The sequence below is a fragment of the Mustelus asterias genome, chromosome 15 (assembly GCF_964213995.1).
Source record: "Mustelus asterias chromosome 15, sMusAst1.hap1.1, whole genome shotgun sequence".
Lineage (NCBI taxonomy): Eukaryota > Metazoa > Chordata > Chondrichthyes > Carcharhiniformes > Triakidae > Mustelus > Mustelus asterias.
The window spans coordinates 25,737,045-25,760,736 of record NC_135815.1 but is presented as its reverse complement, the minus strand read 5'-3'; the positions used below and the strand labels follow the sequence as shown (position 1 = coordinate 25,760,736).

The window sequence follows — 23,692 nt, the reverse complement described above, 5'->3', positions numbered from 1 at the left end:
AGACTGACAATTCGCCAGAGATTATTTTCATAGATTAGTGTGAATTTACCCCCCCTTCAAGCACTGGCCACATCACCATGTTCTATTTAATGTAAAGAAATGTATGTAAACTTAAAGAAGACAGGACCGATTTCCTGTCACTGTATATTGACCTGCAGCAATATGTAGAGAATGCAATATCGAAATAGATCAACCAATTTATTGGTTCACCAACTTCAGTTACAAAGAATATCAAGATTGCTCAAAATGAAGTATTACAGATCAAAAGAAAAAAAAGTGCATTATACACCATAGACTGCACTGACTGTGTCTAATGAATGAGCTGAGAAGCCAAGGCAAATCAAAACTAAAAAATCCTTTTCTCATCTGAGCCAGAAAGCTTAGAATGGTAAATTCTGTGATATTATATCCTTAGTATTATTCCATCCACAGTATGTATCCTTACACTGTAAATGCAACATTTACAAATCAGAAACAGAATTCTAACAGCACCTTGGGAAGTAGCACTCCTTCTTGTTAATGTCCATCTGGCCACTGAAGAAAGGAGCACACATACCCACATAGGTGTCACGCATAACTTCAGCAATTTAGTTACGTTAAGTGCAGTTGTGTGTCATATTGGCACAGCTGATGATGAAATTTCTAGCACCAGAAAACAATGAGTTCAAAATCTGCTTGATGCAACTGTTCACAGCCATTTGGCTTATATTCAATATCTTCTGTAGTAACCCTGAAATGACCATGGTACAAAGGTTAGTGGCAGAAAATGCATTCAGCGCAGTCGGTGGTGTTATTCTGTAATAGATTGCTCTGAAGTGAAGTCTCCACATTCTGCTGTTTGGTCAAATACAAGTAGTAGGCCTCTTGTCTGTATTTGATCAAGGAGCAATGTTTGTGGTGGGGGGGTTACCAACGTCAGCAGTGCAGCTTTAACTACCTTGCCTTCATTATTTCTCAATCTCCGATAGGAGGAAAAGCCCCAAAGGAGAACATGTTGTCTATAAAATGGCACAGGTTTCGGGAGGTGGAGATAAACAGCAAAACAAAAATGACAGCAACAGTAACTTAAACATAATAGTACCTTTAGGGCAGTATCTAGCTATCAGAGGCACAAATTTCATTAAGTATCATACAGACACAACATAAACGAGACAGAAATTATGGGAAATTACAGGAAATTGATGGAGTTGTTACTATGGCATTCCTATCTCATTTACATGTACCTGTCCCAAAATGAGCTGGTACGTTGCCCATTTTCTAGGCAATGAAAATTGGGTTGGCATAACTTTGGGCAACAATCCAATACATCACCCCAAAACCCAAATGGTTAACATATGAAAGTCAGGATCAATGCAGCAACAAACCAACGCTTCATCATGCACGTTGTGAAATGTGTATTATTGTAACACCAGAACAGGGGCCGCATGGTAGCACAGTGGTTAGCACTGCTGCTTCACAGCTCCAGGGACCTGGGTTCGAATCCCAGCTCGGGTCACTGTCCGTGTGGAGTTTGCATATTCTCCCTGTGTCTGCGTGGGTTTCCTCCGGGTGCTCCGGTTTCCTCCCACAGTCCAAAGATGTGCGGACTAGGTTGATTGGCCATTCTAAATTGCCCCTTAGTGTCCCGGGATGCATAGGTTAGAGGGATTAGTGGGTAAATATGTTGGATATGGGGATAGAGCCTGGGTGGGATTGTGGTTGGTGCAGACCCGATGGGCTTTCTGCACTATAGGATTCTATCCCAAAGCACTTTAAAGCCAATAAGTACTGTTGGAGTGCAGTTACTGTTGCAATATAGAAAAACACAGCAAATAATTTACACACAGTGGTGCACTAAGAACCAAATCATCAATAGTGCACTAATGATCAGGCAATTTTTTAATGGTAATGGTTGAGAGATAAGTATGGGCCAGGACATTACCACACAGTATTTCATCAAATTAATGCCACGGCATTTTCGATTGCAGAAAGCCCCAGTCCAGATCTTATAGTAGAGGACAGTCTTTGATGAATGGATAGTGGATTGTGGATGCTTCTTTGAGAGCATTCTGCAATGATCTGATGGGAAATGGGATGAGTGGCTTCTGAAAACACTGAACCTTCATTTTTTTTATTCTCCAGATGTTACTAACCACGAGTTGACTTTGACCCCTGGTTTCATTGTAGTTTTTTTGTGTCATGCCTTGCTGTTGTGTGCATCACCATATCATCTCCTCTGAGGCATCCATTTCTTGCATCAATATCCATACATGGTTTGAAGATACACAGAGATGTGTGGTTCTGGAAAAGCCTGAACTGCATGCCAGCAGGTTAGTGCCATCAACAAATGCTTCATTAGCCATACAGATGATTTCTTCCATCACTTTGCCGTTGACCAGGAGGTTGATGGAGGGGTTGGTCAGGTTAATTTATTTTTTGTGAATAGGACATAGCTGGGCAACCTTTCATATTGTCTGGTATACGTCAGAGTCATAACTGTACCAGACCAGAATGACCTGCTCCAGGTGACAGATATTTATGCCTTTCAAGATTTTGTCAGGTCCCACAAACTTTGCTGTGTCCAGTGCAGTCATCTACTTGTTAGGGGAACAAACAGAATTGGCTAGACTGCGGCAGCTACAATTGAAGTTTTCTTCCAAGGAGGCCAAAATAAGCTACGGTTTAAGAAAATTGGAAACACTTCAGTTTCATCTCTTCTACTTAGGCTTACATCAACACTGCAGTTGCTGTGAAAATCCCCTAGTCACCCCACTCCGGCGCCTGTTCAGGTACACTGAGGGAGAATTTAGTATCATCAATGCACCTAACCTGCATGTCTTTCAGACTGTGGGAGGAAAGCAGAGCACCCGGAGGAAACCCACTCAGACACAGGGAGAACATGCAAACTCCACACAGACAGTGACCCAAACCGGGAATTGAACCAAGGTCACTGGTGCTGTGAGGCAGCAATGCTAACCACTGTGCCACCCCACTTGTGAGCTAGGCACAAGATGAGTATGGGGGCATTTTGGGGAATCGCTTCCTCCTGTTGATCACCTGGCTGTCGACTATCATTCTCAACTGCTTGCAGAACAATTGCAAAGTTTATCCGAGATCTGTTGGTTGCAGGACCATTTAGCTCTATCCTCAAACAGCTGCTTGTCACATTCAGGTTTGAAGCAACCCGGTGTAGCCTGCCTTTCCCTGATCCAACTCCTCTCTCAGGGCATGCATGTTACATACAGCACAGGACTTGTCATGCTTTTCTTCGTCATTTATTTCTTTTATCTGATTGGTGAGCTAATTAGAAAAGCAGGGTTTAATTTGATTTGTCACATATATTAGTATACAGTGAAAAGTATTGTTTCTTGCGTGCTACAAAACAAAGCATACTGTTCATAGAGAAGAAAAGGAGAGAATGTAGTGTTAGTCACAGCTAGGGTGTAGAGAAAGATCAATTTAATATAAGGTAGATCAATTCAAAAGTCTGATGGTAGCAGGGAAGAGGCTGTACTTGAGTCGGTTGGTATGTGTCCTCAGGACTTTGTATCTTTTTCCCTGACGGAAGAGAGTATATCTGAGGTGCATGGAGTTCTTAATTATGCTGGCTGCTTTTCCAAGGCAGCAAGAAGTGTAGATAGTGTCAATGGGTGGGAGGTTTGTTTTGAGTGATGGGCTGGGCTTCATTCACGACTCTTTGTAGTTTCTTGCAGTCTTGGACAGAGCAGGAATGATACCAAGCTACGATACAACCAAAAATAATGCTTTCTGTGGTGCATCTGTAAATGTTAGAGAGAGTCATAGTGGACATGCTAACTTTCCTTAGTCTTCTGAGAAAGTAGAGGTGTTGGTGGGCTTTCTTAACAATGTCAGCATGTGGGGACCGGGACAGGTTGTTGATGATCTGCACATTTAAAAACTTGAAGCTCTCGACCATTTCTATTTTGTCCTCATTGATGTGGGCCACTACGCTTCATGAAGTCGATGACTATCTCCTTTGTTTTGTTGACATCGAGGGAGAGATCATTGTCATCACACCAGTTCCTCTATCTCTTTCCTGTATTAAGTCTTGTCATTGTTTGAGATCTGACTCACTATGGTGGTGTCATCAGCAAACTGGAAAATCGAGCTGGAGGGAAATTTGGCCACACAGTCATGTGTAGAAGGAGTATAGTAAGGGGCTGAGGACAGTGCCCAGATCACATGAACAAATAAAAATACCATCCTTCATTACCTATGAAGACACTAAGCTAACCAATATAAGGGGACCAATATCCTGGCCGGTAGGTTGGCTAAGGCTACTGGGGAGAATTTAAACTAGGTAGGTTGGGGGGAGGGGAGCTAGAAGAGTTGACTAGGATCAAGGAACTAATTGATGGGGGGGAGGATGCAGGGGTAAGGGGAATTACAAAATTAATGGTAGAGGAGAGGGTGCAAGTGAATGAAGGCGGTAATTTAGATAAGGGAGTAGAGGGAGAGGGTGTTCGCGACTCATCAAAGCGGGTCCAGATAAAAGCTGGAATAAGGACACTTTGCCTGAATGCACGAAGCATTCGGAACAAGGTGAATGAGTTGATGGTGCAAATCAGCACAAGTGGGTACGATCTAGTGGCCATTACAGAAACGTGGCTGAAAGGTGACCAGGACTGGGAGATGAATATCCAGGGGTATCAGGCGTTTAGGAAGAATAGACAGGAAGGAAAAGGTGGTGGGGTCGCGCTATTAATAAGAGATAATATCAGGGTAGTACTGAGGGATGACATAGGCTCTGAGGAACAAAACGTGGAATCATTATGGGTAGAGATGAGGAATAGTAGAGGGAGAAAGACACTAGTAGGTGTGGTATATAGGCCCCCAAATAATAATGTTGAGGTAGGGAGGGCTGTAAACAAGCAGATAAGGGATGCGTGTAAAAACGGAACGGCAATAATCATGGGGGACTTCAACATGCACATTGACTGGCAGACTCAAGTCGGTAAGGGTGGAATGGAGGAAGAGTTCTTAGAATGCTGTCGGGATAGTTTCCTTGAACAGCATGTTACGGAACCGACGAGGGAACGAGCTATTTTGGATCTGGTATTGTGTAACGAGGTAGGTAGAATTAAGGATCTTATTGTGAAGGACCCTCTTGGGTCGAGTGACCACAATATGGTCGAATTTCTGATTCAGATGGAAGAGGAGAAAGTTTGGTCCCAAACCAGTGTCCTCTGTTTGAACAGAGGGAAATATGATAGGATGAGGGATGAATTGGCTAAGGTAGACTGGGAGAGCAGGCTGGCAGGTAGGATAGCTGAGGAACAGTGGAGGATTTTTAAGGAGATCCTTTTCAGTTCTCAGCAAAAATATATTCCAGCAAAAAACAAGGATTGTAAGAAAAGGGAGAACCAGCCGTGGATAACGAAGGAAATAAAGGAGAGTATTAAAATAAAAACAGCTGCGTACAGAGTGGCCAAAAATAGTGGAGAAACAAGTGATTGGGAAAAATTTAAGAAACAACAAAGAGAGACTAAGAAAGCGATAAAGAAAGGAAGGATAGACTATGAAGCTAGGCTAGCAATTAATATAAAAAATGATAGTAAAAGTTTTTATAAATATATAAAAAGGAATAGAGTGGCTAGAGTGAATGTTGGACCCTTGGAGGACGAGAGGGGGGAGTTAATAGTGGGAAATGAGGATATGGCTGAGTCTTTAAATAAGTTTTTTGTGTCGGTCTTCACGGTGGAGGACACAAATAGTTTGCCAAATATTAACGATAGAGGGTTGGCAGCAGGAGAAATACTTAATACAATTAATGTTACCAGAGAGGCAGTGCTGGGTAGACTAATGGGACTGAAGGTGGACAAGTCCCCGGGTCCGGATGGAATGCATCCCAGGGTATTGAAAGAAATGTCAGAGGTAATAGTGGATGCGTTAGTGATTATTTATCAAAACTCGTTGCATTCTGGGGTAGTGCCGGTTGATTGGAAAACGGCTAATGTTACGCCGCTGTTTAAAAAAGGAAGGAGACAAAAGGCGGGTAACTATAGGCCGGTCAGCTTAACGTCTGTAGTAGGGAAAATGCTGGAATCCATTATTAAAGAGGAGATAGCAGGGCATCTGGATAGAAATGGTTCGATCAATCAGACGCAGCATGGATTCATGAGGGGAAAGTCGTGCTTGACGAACATGTTGGATTTTTATGAAGATGTGACGAGGGCGGTTGATGGAGGAGAACCGGTGGATGCGGTGTTTTTGGATTTCCAAAAGGCGTTTGATAAGGTGCCCCATAAAAGGCTGCTGAAGAAGATTAGGGCACACGGAGTTGGGGGTAGTGTGTTAAAGTGGATTGGGGACTGGCTATCCGACAGGAAGCAAAGAGTCGGAATAAATGGGTGTTTTTCCGGTTGGAGGAAGGTAACTAGTGGCGTGCCGCAGGGATCGGTACTCGGGCCGCAACTGTTTACCATTTATATAGATGATCTGGAGGAGGGGACGGAGTGTAGGGTAACGAAGTTTGCAGACGACACAAAGATAAGTGGAAAAGTGAATCGTGTGGAGGACGGAGAAGATCTGCAGAGAGATTTGGACAGGCTGAGTGAGTGGGCGAGGATATGGCAAATGGAGTATAACATTGAGAAATGCGAGGTTATACACTTTGGAGGAAATAATAACAAATGGGATTACTATCTCAATGGAAACAAATTAAAACATGCTACCGTGCAAAGGGACCTGGGGGTCCTTGTGCATGAGACGCAAAAGCCCAGTCTGCAGGTACAACAGGTGATCAAGAAGGCAAATGGGATGTTGGCCTATATTGCGAGGGGGATAGAATATAAAAGCAGGGATGTCTTGATGCACCTGTACAGGGCATTGGTGAGGCCGCAGCTGGAATACTGTGTGCAGTATTGGTCCCCTTATATGAGGAAGGATATATTGGCATTGGAGGGAGTGCAGAGAAGGTTCACCAGGTTGATACCGGAGATGAGGGGTTTGGATTATGAGGAGAGGCTGAGGAGATTGGGTTTGTACTCGTTGGAGTTTAGAAGGATGAGGGGGGATCTTATGGAGACTTATAAGATAATGCGGGGGCTGGATAGGGTGGAGGCGGAGAGATTCTTTCCACTTAGTAAGGAAGTTAAAACTAGAGGACACAGCCTCAAAATAAAGGGGGGTCGGTTTAAGACAGAGTTGAGGAGGAACTTCTTCTCCCAGAGGGTGGTGAATCTCTGGAATTCTCTGCCCACTGAGGTGGTGGAGGCTACCTCGCTGAATATGTTTAAAGCGCGGATGGATGGATTCCTGATCGGTAAGGGAATTAAGGGTTATGGGGATCAGGCGGGTAAGTGGTACTGATCCACGTCAGATCAGCCATGATCTTATTGAATGGCGGGGCAGGCTCGAGGGGCTAGATGGCCGACTCCTGCTCCTGCTCCTATTTCTTATGTTCTTATGTTCTAACACTGCAGCATTGATGGTATCCCTGAGGTGGAAATGCCAGCGTTGGACTAAGGTGGGCACAGTAAGAAATCTCACAACACCACGTTAAAGTCCAATAGATTTATCTGGAATCCCAAGCTTTCGGAGCGCTGCTCCATCATCAGGTGAGAAGACTCATTAACCTGGTGTTGTGAAACTTCTTACTGCAGATTCTGTGGGAGCGAGAGGGACTCGCGACTGGTGTGTTGCCTCCCAGGTGCCAGAGTCCATGATGTCTCAGATCGTGTTTTCGGGATCCTTAAAGGGGGAAGGGGACCAGCCCCAAGTTGTGGTCCACATAGGCACCAATGACAGGTAGGAAAAGAGATGGGGATGTAAGGCAGAAATTCAGGGAGTTAGGGTGGAAGCTTAGAGCTAGAACAAATAAAGTTGTTATCTCTGGTTTGTTACCCGTGCCACGTGCTAGCGAGGAGAGGAATAGGGAGAGAGAGCAGTTGAACACGTGGCTACAGGAATGATGCAGGAGGGAAGGATTCAGATACCTGGATAATTGGGGCTCATTCTGGGGTAGGTGGGATCTCTACAAACGGGATGGTCTTCACCTGGACCAGAGGGGTACCAATATCCTGAGGGGGAAATTTGCTAATGCTCTTTGGAAGGGTTTAAACTAATTCGGCATGGGGATGGGAACCTGGATTGTTGCTCCAGTGTACAGGAGGATGTGAGTGGTGAGGTCATGAATAAGGTTTCAAGGTCGCAGGAGTGTACCAGCAGGCAGGAAGGTGGTTTGAAGTGTGTCTACTTCAACGCCAGGAGCATCCGGAATAAGGTGGGTGAACTTGCAGCATGGGTTGGTACCTGGGTCTTCGATCTTGTGGCCATTTCGGAGACATGGATAGAGGGGACAGGAATGGTTGTTGCAGGTTCCGGGGTTTAGATGTTTCAGTAAGATCAGGGAAGGTGGTAAAAGAGGGGGAGGTGTGGCAATGTTAGTCAAGGACAGTATTACGGTGGCAGAAAGGACGTTTGATGAAGGCTCGTCTACTGAGGTAGTATGGGCTGAGGTTAGAAACAGGAAAAGAGAGGTCACCCTGTTGGGAGTTTTCTATAGGTCTCCGAAAAGTTCCAGAGATGTGGAGGAAAGGATTGCAAAGATGATTCTGGATAGGAGCGAAAGTAACAGGGTAGTTGTTATGGGGGACTTTAACTTTACAAATATTGACTGGAAACGCTATAGTTCGAGTACTTTAGATGGGTCAGTTTTTGTCCAATGTGTGCAGGAGGGTTTCCTGACACAGTATGTAGATACGCCAACAAGAGGCGAGGCCACATTGGATTTGGTACTGGGTAATGAACCAGGCCAGGTGTTAGATTTGGAGGTAGGTGAACACTTTGGTGATAGTGAACGCAATTTGGTTATGTTTACTTTAGCGATGGAAAGGGATAGGTATATACTGCAGGGCAAGTGTTATAGCTGGGGGAAAGGAAATTATGATGCGATGAGGCGAGATTGAGGATGCATAGGATGGGGAAGAAATCTGCAGGGGATGGGCACAATTGAATGTGGAGCTTGTTCAAGGAACAGCTACTGTGTGTCCTTGATAAGTATGTACCTGTCAGGCAGGGAGGAAGTGGTCGAGCGATGGAACCATGGTTTACTAAAGAAGTTGAATCTCTTGTGAAGAGGAAGAAGGAGACTTATGTAAAGATGAGATGTGAAGGCTCAGTTAGGACGCTTGAGAGTTACAAGTTGGCCAGGAAGGACCGAAAGAGAGAGCTAAGAGGAGCCAGGAGGGGACATGAGAAGTCTTTGGCAGGCAGGATCAAGGAAAACCTTAAAGCTTTCTGGAGGTATGTCAGGAATAAAAGAATGACGCGGGTAAGATTAGGGCCAGTCAAGGACAGTAGTGGGAAGTTGTGTGTGGAGTCCGAAGAGATAGGAGAGGCGCGAAATTAATATTTTTCGTCAGTATTCACGCAGGAAAAAGACAATGTTGTCGAATAGAATACTGAGATACAGGTTATTAGACTAGACGGGATTGAGGTTCATAAGGGAGGAGGTGTTAGCAATTCTGGAAAGTGTGAAAATAGATAAGTCCCCTGGGCCGGATGGGATTTATCCTAGGATTCTCTGGGAGACTAGGGAGGAGACTGCAGAGCCTTTGGCTTTGATCTTTATGTCGTCATTGTCTACAGGAATAGTGCCAGAAGACTGGAGGATAGTAAATGTTGTCCCCTTGTTCAAGAAAGGGAGTAGAAACAACCCTGGTAATTATAGACCAGTGAGCCTTACTTCTGTTGTGGGCAAAGTTTTGGAAAGGATAAGAGATAGGATTTATAAGCAGCTTGACAGGAACAATTTGATTAGGGATAGTCAACACGGTTTTGTGAAAGGTAGGTCGTGCCTCACAAACCTTATTAAGTTCTTTGAGAAGGTGACCAAAGAGGTGGATGAGGGTAAAGCAGTTGATGTGGTGTATATGGATTTCAGTAAAGCGTTTGATAAGCGTTCCCCACAGTAGGCTTTTGTAGAAAATACGGAGGCATGGGATTGATGGTGATTTTGCGGTTTGGATCAGAAATTGGTGAGCTGTAAGAAGACAGAGGGTGGTGGTTGATGGGAAATGCACATCCTGGAGCTCAGTTACTAGTGGAGTACCGCAAGGATCTGTTTTGGGGCCACTACTGTTTGTCATTTTTATAAATGACCTGGATGAGGGCGTAGAAGGATGGGTTAGTAAATTTGCAGATGACACTAAAGTCGGTGGAGTTGTGGATAGTGTGGAAGGATGTTGCAGGTTACAGAGGGACATAGATAAGCTGCAGAGCTGGGCTGAGAGATGGCAAATGGAGTTCAATGCAGAAAAGTGAGAGGTGATTCACTTTGGAAGGAGTAACAAGAATACAGAGTACTGGGCTAATGGCAAGATACTTGGTAGTGTGGATGAGCAGAGAGATCTCGGTGTCCATGTGCATAGACCCCTGAAAGTTGGCACTCAGGTTGATAGGGTTAAGGCGGCGTACAGTGTGTTAGCTTTTATTGGTAGAAGGATTGAATTTCGGAGCCATGATGTCATGTTGCAGCTGTACAAAACTCTGGTGCGGCCGCACTTGGAGTATTGCGTACAGTTCTGGTCGCCGCATTATAGGAAGAATGTGGAAGCATTGGAAAGGGTGCAGAGGAGATTTACCAGGATGTTGCCTGGTATGATGGGAAGGTCTTATGAGGAAAGGCTGAGTGACTTGAGGCTGTTTTCGTTAGTGAGAAGAAGGTTAAGAGGTGACTTAATAGAGGCATACAAGGTGATCAGAGGATTAGATAGGGTGGACAGTGCAAGCCTTTTTCCTCGGGTGGTGATGGCTAGCACGAGGGGACATAGCTTTAAATTGAGGGGTGATAGATATAGGACAGATGTCAGAGGCAGGTTCTTTACTCAGAGAGTAGTAAGGGCGTGGAATGCCCTGCCTGCAACAGTAGTGGACTCGTCAACATTAAGGGTATTTAAAGGGCCATTGGATAAACATATGGATGATATTGGAATAGTGTAGGTTAGATGGGCTTTAGATTCGTTTCACAGGTCGGCGCAACATCGAGGGCTGAAGGGCCTGTACTGTGCTGTAGTGTTCTATGTTCTATGCCTGCGCCAGCCATCAAGCGCCCATCTATTCTGATTTCATTTTCCAGCATTTGGTCTGTAGCGTTGTATGCTATGATGTTTCAAGTGCTCATCTAAATGCTTCTTGTTCCTTCCTATCTACACTATGTCCATCATAATTTTATACACCGCAAATCAAGTCCTCCCTCAGCCTCCTCTGCTCTAAGGAAAACAACCCCACCCTCACCAGCCTCCCTTCATAGCCGAAATGCTCCAGCCCAGGCAACATCCCAGTGAATCACCTCTACACCCTAGTCCAGTGCAATCACATCCTACCTAGTATGGCAACCAGAACTGCACACAGCACTCTAGCTGTGGACGAACAAACATTTTATACAGCTCCATCATAATCTCCCTACTCTAAAATTCTATGCACTGATGAATAAAAGCAAGTATCCCATATGCTTTCTTAACCACCTGATCTACCTGCCCTTCAGGGATCTATGAACATGCACCCCAAGGTCCCTCTAGTCCTCCATATTTGCTAGCTTCCTACCGCTCATTATGCACTCCTCTCTTGCCTCACGCAGCAACCTGGGATACATTTTGCCTGGGCCTGGGGATTTATCCACCTTTGGGTCTGCTAAAACCTCTGTCCTCCCACTGTTAATTTGTTCAATTATAACATCGCCCCCCTCCCCGATTTCTATCCTTGCATCATCTTCTCCATTGTAAACACAGATGCAAAAACTAATTTTAAGACTTCACCTGGAGTCTTCCAGCTCCACACCAAGATTGCTAATTTGGTCCCAAATGGGCCTCTTTCTTTCCCTGGTTACCCTCTTGTCCTTGATATATTTGTAACGCCCTTGAAATTTTCCTTTATTTTTCCCACCAGTGTTTTTTCATGCCCCTTCTTTGCTCTCCAAATTCATTTTTAAGTACCCCTCTGCACTTTCTATATTCCTCTAGGGCTTCCATTGTTTTAAGCCCTCTGTATCTGCCACAAGCCTTCCTTTTTTCCTTTATCCAATGCTGTATATCCTAGACATCCAGGTTTCTCTGGACTTGTTGGTCCCACCCTTTACCTTTAGGGGAATATGTTGGCCTGTACTCTATTTGCTTTCGGAATGACTCCTACTTTCCATACAAGTAGCCACTCCCGGTCAGCTTTGGTCCTGTCTTATCATATTAAATCCAGCCTTCTCCCAACTCAGAACTTTTATTCCCAGTCCAATTTTGTCCATTTCCATAACTACCTTAAATCTTACAGAGTTATGATCAGTCACCAAAATGTTCCCCCACTGACACCTCTAACACCTGCTTGGCTTCATTCCCTAAAATTGGATCCAGTCCTGCCACCTCTCTTGTAGGACTTTATGTGTTGGCTCAAAAAGCTCTCCTGGATGCATTAAGAAATCCTCCCCCTCTAATCCTTTCACGTTTTGTCTATCCCAATTAATACTGGGGAACTTGAAATCCCCTCCTGTCATTACCTTTCATTTTTACACGTTTCTGAGATTTGCCTACATATCTGCTCTTCTATCTCTCACTGACTGTATGGAGACCTATAGTACACTCAAAGCAAGGTGATTGCCCCTTTCGCTTTTAAAGTTTTATCCATATGGTCGCAATTAAAAAACCTTCTAAAATATCATCCCTCCTCACTGCACTAATTGACTCCTTGATCACTACTGCGACACCACATCCTCTTTTACCACCACCCCCCGCCCTGGGAAGATCTGACACCTTACTGTCAGGAAATATGATAACATGAAAGAAAAACAAGGAAATCCAGTGATTTTGGTTGTGTTTTTCCAGAAATATTTAAAAATGGAAGCTGAACAGTGAGAGCAGGGACAGTTTAGCTAAGTTAATGGGACCATGGCTTTTGGTACGAGTCTAGCAACACTGTAAACAGACGTTCACCTAGGGCAAGTTGGCAACAATGGTGAATAGAACATCAAGTGTTTTGAATAAGATATTAGAGGTTCAAAGGAGGAGACAAGGTGTGAATTTGCAACTGCATTCAAAAATTAGACTGCCAAAAGGAAGGTAATTAAATTGACTTCTGAGGGGGTTAAGGGAAAATCAGAAATGAAAACTGCACATCAGGAACAATTTCAACCTCGGCAAGTTAGTGGTTTTGAAACTCAGCCCACAACAGGAAAAGCTGCTTGAAGCCCAGCAAGCTGTGTGTGTAGAAAAGACTGCTTGAAAAACGAGTCAGAAGCAACCTCAAAAGATACAAGTACCAGATGTAGTAACTATTACTGGATTTTGCCTATAGTTTTTAAAATCCTTTAGGATGTTGCTTGGGGATGATGAGCTCTAAAGAGAGAAATAAAGGGGTTTGGAACTGTGTAAATACTGTGAGTTAGTTAAGAGCATTTCTAGTTGACTTTATTATTGCTTATTTCATTGTTTAATAAGCATTTATTTTATTTAAAATCATCACAAAGAAACCTGGGACATCATTCTCTGGTTTTCAAATATTTCTTCACATTATGCCAAACTGCAAAATATAGCTGAGAGCACGTGCTTTAAGTCTCCTTTCTGGAATTTGGAATACCCTGCCTTTACCATCAGCTGTGCTGCACCAAGGAGCTAGCTTGTGTTCATTTTTTAATAAGAATCCTTACCAGTTTCAGCAAGTCGCCAATCATGGACATGGTGGCACAGTGGTTACCACTGCTGCCTCACAGCGCCAGAGACCTGGTTCAATTCCGGCCTTGGGTCACTGTCTGTGTAGAGTTTGCACATTCTCCCCATGTCTGCGTAGGTTTCCTCCGGGTGCTCTGGTTTCCTCCCACAGTCCAAAGATGTGCGGATAAGATGAACTGGTCATTCTAAATTGCCCTTTAGTGTCAGGGGGATTAGCAGGATAAATACGTTGGGTTACAGGGATAGGGCCTGGGTGAGCTTGTTATTGGTGCAGACTTGATGGGCCGAATGGGCTCCTTCCACACTGTAGGGATTCTATGATTACTTAATCGGATTGCTCGATGCTTTACTTTTCATTCATCCATATTTGTTGCTGCGACTGCGCTCTACATATTGCAACTATATGTGCTTGCCCACTCCTTTTGGGAGGCCCATTGCCTCCATTCAACAGGCCCGACTATCGGCAGACTTATTTTAACGTAGACAACTGAGGTATCATACGTTTGAGCAGAAGCAGTTCCAAGTACGAATGCAATCTGCAGGGTTGTGCACTCAAGGCAGCTGAGCCAAAAAAGGGCTTGACAATTATAGCAATTGAGTCACTGAAAATCTACGAGCAATATCATGAGGTTGTATGAATGCAAGTGTGGTGTGAGAATGTATAGCTAGGATAATAAAGAAAAAATTCAAATACAATGCCTTTGATCCAGTTATATTCAGAATTATGCATCCAGTTTTAATACTGTCACATTGTGGGGGAGGGGGGATCACCAGATACTGCTGATTGACACCCAGGTTAATTGCCATTAGTTATCAGGGTAGGCTTAAGGAGCTGGAAGTTATTACCTCGGAAAACAAAGACTTTGAAGAACCAGGGGACAATAGTACAAATTGCAAAGCGTCAAGAGTTGGATTAGATGTGAGAAGGTTCTTTCAATAGATCGTTATCGATCAAAATTTAACGTGTGAAAATTTGTTGCAAATATTCTCAATGGAAATTTAGAAGCGCCTTCAATTGCAAGACACAGTTCTGGAAAGTAGGTGGTTACTGGGAATATTACCAGTTATGTTGATCCCCTGGAGTGTGGTGCAAAGGTGAGAGGCGATCTTATTAGTTTTTCTAAGTTGGGCCATGGTTTTTTGCATTGAGGAAACAGTGTTCCTGTGGAATGGTGGGGTGTAATCCAATTAATGGTATCTGCAGATTACATCAGTGAAAGCTTACAAAGGTCCTGCTGGCCTTTCCCTGTCCTTGTTTCTTATATTTGCAGTCTTCCACATAGATGGCTATAGGAAGGGCTGCGGCCAGAATTGCCACCCTTCCACATATATTCTGGTTATGCCCCGGCATCAAGCCACTCTGGACAGTTCAGGAAATCATTTGGAATTTGACCAATCTCAACCTCAAAAAACACCCAGCCTTATGCTTGGTGGGCCTGCCCAATTTAGACAATGGGCCTGCCCATATAGTTGCAAGATCTAGAGTGCAGTCTCAGCAACAAACATGGTTGAAAAAAAGAGAACATCTCGAAATCAGATCAAGTAATGATTGGCCACTCACTGAAACTGGTAAGGGTTCTTCTTAAAAAAATAAACACAAGCTAGTTCCTTGGTTCAGTAATAATAACCTTACTGACAATCAGCCCTCACTAAACAGAACGATCAGCATGCATGATCGCCTTGCAAACCTAACTAATGCAGGACCATGGAAACTGTCTTAGCCTTTATCACTCTCAGCGCATACACAATGTGCTAAGAGGCCTGGATATGTAGTAAAGTCCTTCTGCAGGTGCTGTGCAGACTTAGTAAACCATATTCAGAAATATACATTCTCAACATGTGTGCATGAATATACATCTAAATATTGAACTATCAAAATATCTGAACATATCCTTAATTTCAGGAAGTCTTCAAAAAATATTCATATGAATGTACACCATACATAATAGCTTGAAAATCCAATTTGAAAAAATTAATACCACAAAAATAAGTTATCAAAATATAAAAATTCTAATCATAAAACATCAGTGAGCATATGTGCTTCTCAATTCTGCATCCCTTATGGTTTAGTTAAACTGTACTTTGCGTATACTTACCAAGGACTGAGAGATAAAACTATTTTTAAAAATCATCTATAAACACTCCCATGCATTTTGAGGTTGCATGGAGAACCTCAACCATGTCACGGTGAAATAGGATTTTGCATTTCTTGTGGCAGCCTGCAATACACTTCAAGAACTGTTTTCCGTTTGTATGTCGTTTTAGGTCTTAGCCACTGGGAGGCTCTGCAGAATTTTTTTCCCTACTCAGGCAGGCTTCTCTGATGAAAACACAGTAAGAAGTCTCACAACACCAGGTAACAGTCCAACAGGTTTATTTGGTAGCAAAAGCCACTAGCTTTCGGAGCGCTGCCCCTTCATCAGGTGAGTGAGTGTCAGGTGACACACTCACCTGACGAAGGGACAGCGCTCCGAAAGCTAGTGGCTTTTGCTACCAAATAAACCTGTTGGACATTAACCTGGTGTTGTGAGACTTCTGTGTTTATCCCAGTCCAACGCCGGCATCTCCACTTCTCTGATGAAAGCCAGAGGTCAGGTGAGTTGCTTAGCATGCAAGTTACAACATGAAAACAGACCATTCAGCCCAACCAACTCACGTCAGTGTTTACCTTCCACATGTGCAAACCCTTCTCATCACATTAACCACACAACATTAATCTCATTGTAGCTATTCAACCTCTTTTTCTTCTCCCATCTATCCAATCCGCTTCAGTCCATCTCCAAATCTCAAATCCATTCGCCTCAACTCACTATGTAAAAGTATTTCTCCCACCTTCTGTTTTAATTCTCTTCCATATTTAATCTGGTGTTATGGCCTCACTCTTCCTCCTTTTGCAGCCTCTTGCTCTAGATCCCTCAACTTACAGGAAACAGCTGTCTTGTACCTGTCTTACTCCACCCTTCTCAACTTTAAACACTATGATATTGATCCATAATTGGCATTGTTCGAATGAAAAAAAACTCGATATTATTTTTCAATTCTTTGCATCTTCGAAACCACCCCCCCCCCCCCCACCCCACCCCACCCTGCAATTTTAACCAACACCAAGGCAAAAGCATATCCATAAAAATGTCTGTAAACTCTATCAAGTCCCATTCCTGGTTTGCAGCACATTGTAGCTCGTTAACAGGCCCTGGGCTTTTCTAGGCACGACCACTACTCGGCCTCAAATATTTGCAATCCACACACAGGATGTTTTAACAAAAGAAAACTGTCCATCCACCCTCAGTGCAAACACCCAAACTGACCCCAGTAAATGCCCTTGTAAAAACAAACTTTGGGGCTTTATTTTCAATTCTCAATGCTTTTACGAAACAGCACTGATTCTCTTGAAAGAGGGACTTCTCGTCCCTTTTTCAAAATTGCCCAATGTGCCTTTTGCTTTAAAAGTTACTTGCAATGCTGCTCTTCTTTTTACGAATAACCCCGATCTACTTGTTCTCAATGTGCTTCTTCATTACTACAATGTTTCTTCTTAAAATCTTTAATTCTACAGCATTCCCCCCCTCTCTCTCCACCCCCCCCCCCCCCCCCCCCACCTTTCCCCAAATCTCCAAGATGGCCCCACTTTTCATCCGTTCTCAGATAAGCTAACTTTATTTTTTTTAAAGAGTCTGATATTTGTGGGTTATAAAACAACAACTTTTATTCGTATAGCATCCTGAACATAATGAAACCTCCCTCACAAGGTGCTTTCAAAGGAACATTATAAAACAATGTCTGACAGTGTGATATCATAAGAGATCAAGTCAAATGACCAAAAGCTTGGTCAAAGAGGTCAGTTTAAAGGGGTGTCTTAAAGGAGCAAAGCGCGACAAGAAGCAGAAGGGTGTGCTAACATGGATTGAAAACTGGCTGTCACAGAGTTGGAATAAATGGGTCCTTTTCAGAGTGGAAAGATGGAACTAGTGGAGTATTGCAGGGATCAGTTCTTGGCCAACAATTGTTCACTATTTGCATTAATAACCTGGAGGAAAGAACAGAATGCAAGATTTCCAGATTTGCCAAACATAAGATGATAGGTGAAAGGGCAGGTTGTGATGCGGAAATTGTGATTCTGAAACAGGATACAGATAGATTGGGTGACTGGGTGAAAACCTGGCAAATGGAGTTTAATGTGAGGAGGTTTGAGGCCATGCACTGGTAGGAGGAATCAAAAGACAGAATATTATCTAAATGGAGAAAGACTGCAGGTGAGTCAAGTACAGAGGGATCTTGGTATTCTACTGCATGAATCGCAAAAAGCCAGCAAGCAGGTCCAATCAGTAGTTAAGGCAGCAAACAGCATTTTGGCCTTTATTGCAAAGGGGTTGGAGTTTAAAAAATAGGGAGCTTTTGTTGCAATTGTATAGGGTGTTGGTGGGGCCTCACCTGAAATATTGCGTACAGTTTTGGTCCTCTTACCTAAAACGATATAGTAACATTGGAGGCAGTCTAAAGGAAGTTCACCAGGTTAATTCCTGGGATGAGGGGGTTGTATATCAAGAGAGACTAAATAGTCTGGGTCTGTATTCCTTGGAGTTTAGAGAAGTGAGGGGTGACCTTATTCAAACATATAAGATCCTGAGGGGGCTTGACAAGGGTAGATGATGAGATGTTTTCACTAATGGGAGAGTCTTGAACAAAGGGACATAACTACAAGTTAAAGGGCCAGTCATTTACAACTGAGGTGTGTAGAAACTTTTTCCTGCAGAGGGTGGTGAATCTCTGGAATTCTTTGCCTCAATGGGTAGTGGAGGCTGGATCATTAGAATATTTAAAGTGAAGGTGGATAAATATTTGATAGATCGAGGAATAGAGGGCTATGGGGAAATTGCACAGAAACTGAATTGAGGCTGGCATAGATCAGCCTTGATCGTACTGAATGGCAGGGCAGGCTTGAAGGGCCTGGTGGCCGACTTCTGCTTCTATTTCTTGTGCTCTTATGAAAGGAAATTCCACAGTTTTGGGCCAAGGCAACTGGATGCACAGCCATTAATGATGGAACAATTATAATTGGGAATTCGTAAGAAATCAGAATTAGAAGACCACAGATATCTTGGAGGGCTGTGGGGTGGAGGGGATTATAAAAATAGGGAGGGACTAGGCCATGCAGGGATTTGAAATCTGAAAATTTTAAAATCAAGGTATTGCTTGAATGGGAGCCAAGCAAGTCAACAAGCTACACAGTTAGGGGAACAAGTCTTGCTGCAGTTAAGACACAGGCAGCAGAGGATGACCTCAAGTTTAGAGAGGGTACAATGAATTAAAATAGTCAAAAGACAAGGATAAGTGTTTCAGCAGCAGATGTGCTGAGACAAGGGTGAAGTTCGAGGTGGAAATAGATGGTCTTAGTAATGGCATGAACATAGGTCAGAAGCTCATCTCATGATCAAGTACAACACCAAGAATGCAAACAGACTGGCTTAATCTTAGACTGCTACCTGGGAGATTGATGGCATTGGTAGTTAGGGAACAGAGACCAAAAACAGTGGCTTCAGTCTTTGCAACAATTAATTGGAGGAAATAAGGCCATATTTTATTAAAGGCTTAGCTCCACAAAGCATCTTGCAGATATCTTTGGCTGTTCATAACAAGCATGTACTGACCGTACCCAACCAGACCATGCTTGCAAAACTCAAAATAGCGTCCAATATTAGATTTGATTCCACAATTGTACAACATTTGCTAAACAATCCTGATTGTGTGAAGAATTACACAGAAAACCAATTTAAGATCAGCAGTCGGGCTCGTAGCATGGCTCATTTATGCCAAAAGCTACATAATTCACACATGGTGCCCTATCCTTTGCGGACAGAAGGAACATGTCCACACCTCTAGCAATCAGAGTCCACTTGCTAACCAATCAGCATTCTCATCTCATGCAGTACAAATTGTTGTTCCCTTTACTATTAATAATCTTGCAATCTGTCCTGATGAGTGCAAGATGGATAACTCAGACAGCATGTTTCTTTTTTTCAGCAATACGCAAGTTCTGTACTCCCAAATATCATGGCTGATTTTGCTCCTATCTAGTCCAATTATGCTGTACATGAGTTGTACATGAGTTTATCCATTAACCACTGAGGAATTATCATACTAATAATTGATTTAAAAGTACTGAACACTTTTAACTGGATAACATACATTATAAATTAGGATATTAAGCATATCCTTCCTCTTCTGAATAAATACTTAACTACTCCCAGGCTTTTGATAAAAGTACTGGTGTTTTAAAAGGGCATATATGCAACAGATGTAATCAACCTCACATTGTGGTGAAGTCGATAGCCTCTACTTTGTATCCTGTGAATTGGTCAGCCAAGCATTTTTAAAAGTTCAATCAATATATTACATGTGCAAACCCAACATCCTAATTAAAGAGCCTTACACATATCACACACAAAGACTGATCATAAACAAAACCAGATATTTCAATATGAAAGATCATAAGGGATTCATTGCAAAACAATTAATATATTTGATGTTTGATTCACAAATATTTAAGAATAACACTGCACATTAGAGAAGTTCATGTTGAGTCCATTATCTTTCAGTGGCTGAAATCAATAATTCAATTGCAGATCAATACACAAGTTTGGTTAACTCAAAACAATTCATAACAAAACACATATATTAACTACCTTGTGTAAGCAGGTGTCCACCACCCAGTTGCAGACTTTCTCAAGGTCATCCGTTATCTCTAGTCTAGATCTAGCGAACTCACAGAGCTCCTCATTGGACATCACATCCCAAATGCCATCACACGCCAGTATAATAAACTCATCTTCTTCTGCTCTAAGAATCTCATACACTTCAGGCTCTGGAGATACCAGTTGTTCTGTAGGCCCTTTCCCATCGACACACTTGTAATCATAGTCCCCCAGTGCTCGTGACACAGCTAGTGATCCATTAACTCGCTGTATCATTACACTGCCCCCTGCATTCTGGATTCGCTCTTTCTCCCTTGGGTTGCAAGGCTTATGATCCTGTGTTGAAAAGCAAAGTTGTGCATTTCGGTACAGAACAGCTCTTGAATCGCCACAGTTGATAAAGTATGTGTGTTCTGGGGAGATCATGACTGCTACAGCTGTTGACCCACTCCTGTCCATGCCATTTCTCAGCTCTGAAAAATTACGCATGTACTCATCAATTTTCAAAAATCCAGTTCTGATACCACTCTTGACATGTTCTATGGTAGGTTCAATTGGATACCCAGATGCATTTGTGCCTCTGAAGTCTTCGTTACTTGTTATGTGTTCAAGTAAGTGCTTTGAGCAGTAGTTTGCCACACGAGAGCCTGCATGACCATCATACACTGCGAAGAAGGACCATGTGTCCAGGCCTTGAGGAATGCCAACAATAGCTGTGTGAGCATCTTCCATCTCCACTCTCCAACCCTGCATGCTGCTAAGGCCATAGCGCAAGTTATTCCCTGCACCATGTGCATTATGCTTCTCTGTTTTTGGTTTATCCAAAAATGCACCCATTTTTCACTTTCCTGAAAGAAAACAAGAGACACACTTAACGAGTTATTTGGAACATCAAAATCATGAGCAAAACTCTATAATTGGGAAAATATAACATGTCCAAAGAGTAAAAAATATTTATGTTTAACTATGCATTATTCTCTGTGGAAGCATGTGCTAATGTTTATTTTTCACCACTAACTATTAAGGAGCCAGTAAATAGAAAATCTCTTCCATTAAAAATAAGATCTTATGCTCTTCCCAAATTTCCAAACTTCTCCAAATAACTAAACAGAAATCCAATTGTAAAACTGAATTTACCATAGAACACATAATTAAACAATCCTCCATACTCCTGGGTTTTCACAAAAATTTCCATGATCATAATAAAACATGTGCAAGATCATGGAATCGCACAAACATCAATAATAAACCAAGTATATCAGTTTTGAGGAAAAAAAACAACATTGTTTGCAAATTAAATATTTGAAACTCACACAAATCCTAAACAGCAAAACATACTGATCTTGCAAGCTACCAACTATCCATAATTTTTAAAATATAGAACATTACTGTAAAGAGCATTTAATTTATACATTTTATTTTGAAGACCACAGTCTAATTTTAGGTCAGCAAGTGAAAAAGAGCGAGATTAAAATTTTGATATCACTGCCTGAAAAACTAAAGTTGCACAAATACAGTATTAACAAAGATTGAGTTTTAATGGATTAACTGGCAGTTTCCCTTCTCAACTTCTTTTGACTTGACTCTCGTGCTCAAAAAACAACTTTGGCCAAAAATCAGATGTGTTTGATTGAAGATCTTTCAGCACATTAAAACTTAATCTCTGCAGGCCATTCAACCACTGTCACCACCAGTAATCTCAACAGAATTACAATAAATAACCTTCCAAGTCTCCTTTTTGACGTACTTCATCAGGGTCATATATGCAAGATTGCATATATTGTTCACAAATTCTTCATGTACACAGAAAGAATTCCATAAAATCTCTACAAAAAAGGAGTTTCTAAACTATTATCAATTACCATTAACTATCAGTGCTGCACAATATGAACAGAAGACTTAGTCAAGAATCAACAAAAAGAAAATTACATCTTAACCATACAAACTTTTCTTCACATGCTTTAAAACTAAAGCAAGTGAATAGAACTTGCAAGTAGGGGTGGCACGGTGGCAAGCACTGCTGCCTCTCTGCGCCAGGGACCCGGGTTCAATTCCCAGCTTGGGTCACTGTCTGTGCGGAGTCTGCACGTTCTCCTGTGTCTGCGTTAGTTTCCTCCGGGTGCTCCAGTTTCCTCCCACAGTCCGAAAGACGTGCTGGTTACATGTGTTGGCCATGCTAAATTCTCCCTCAGTGTTCCCGAACAGGCACCGGAGTGTGGCGGAGGGGATTTTCACAGTAACTTCATTACACTGTTAATGTAAGCGTACTTGTGATAATAACAAATAAACTTAAACCCTAAACTTAAAAAAAAGCTTAACTGAAAAATGTTCCTCTTCTCTCCTTTAGTCATGTCAAGAGGGTCAGATTTCCATATTGTGCATTACACCTAAACTTCAAATTATTAGTGTAAAATGTCCCTTAATTTATTACTATGGGAGTTGGATTTGCAGGAATAAACTACTATGAGATTCATAACTCACAGGTCCATCATATAACTAGCTCCTTATAAACCACTATTCCAGGAATATATACTAACAAGTTCTGCTTTCGGTCGAGGAATCAGCCCAGCAACAAAACTGAAGGTCTACAGCACCATGGTACTCACTACCCTCCTGTATGCCTGTGAAACGTGGACTGTGTATCGAAGGCATGCAAGACAGCTCAATCATTTCCACATGACTTGTCTTCGCAGAATATTACGCATCAGATGGCAAGACAAAGTACCAGACACTGAAGTTTTCTCTAGGGCAAGTCTACCATCAGTTCACACACTGCTGATGAGAGCACAGACCCGGTGGGCAGGTCATGTCATCCGTATGTCGGACGAGCGCATACCCAAGCAGATCCTTTTTGGGGAACTCTCTGCTGGAAGACGCTCGCATGGAGGGCAGAAGAAATGTTACAAAGACACACTCAAAGCCTCCCTGAAGTCGCTTTACATAGACACGACCACCTGGGAAACGCTGGCACAAAACTGCCCTACCTGGCGCTGCCTCATCCACAAGGGCTCTCAAGCTTATGAAGCAAGGTGTAATGCTGATTCACAACTTAAGTGCGAGCTGCGAAAGTTCAGAGCCACCAGCGCAACAACTGCAGCGCCTACACATGTTTGCACAATATGTGCCAGGACATTCCGTGCCCGAATTGGCCTGATCAGTCATCTTCGGACACACCGCATCCAGCCTCATAACGACTAGTGGTGTCGAGGTCCTCATCGACGACGATGAACGAACAACAACTAACAAGGGAAAAGCTATTTATTACCATGATTCACCAAAAATCTTTCGTCAAGAGTATCCTGAACTGATTTTAGGTGGCAGTGTAAATCATGTATGGCATTATTG

General features: G+C 42.7%; 1 protein-coding gene across 6 annotated transcripts in view; it reads right to left on the bottom strand.

Annotated features, from left to right (window-relative positions):
• Window positions 1-23,692, bottom strand: part of ppm1ba (protein phosphatase, Mg2+/Mn2+ dependent, 1Ba) — a 124,572-nt gene that overhangs the window by 34,637 nt on the left and 66,243 nt on the right. For all 6 annotated transcript variants that reach the window (XR_013499620.1, XR_013499621.1, XM_078229670.1 and 3 more), the window contains exon 2: window positions 20,339-21,195. Coding sequence is in view for 4 of the 6 variants with exons in the window: in XM_078229670.1 (XP_078085796.1) it covers window positions 20,339-21,184 (846 nt within the window). In the remaining 2 variants the exon portion in view is untranslated. The remainder of the gene's footprint in view (window positions 1-20,338; window positions 21,196-23,692) is intronic.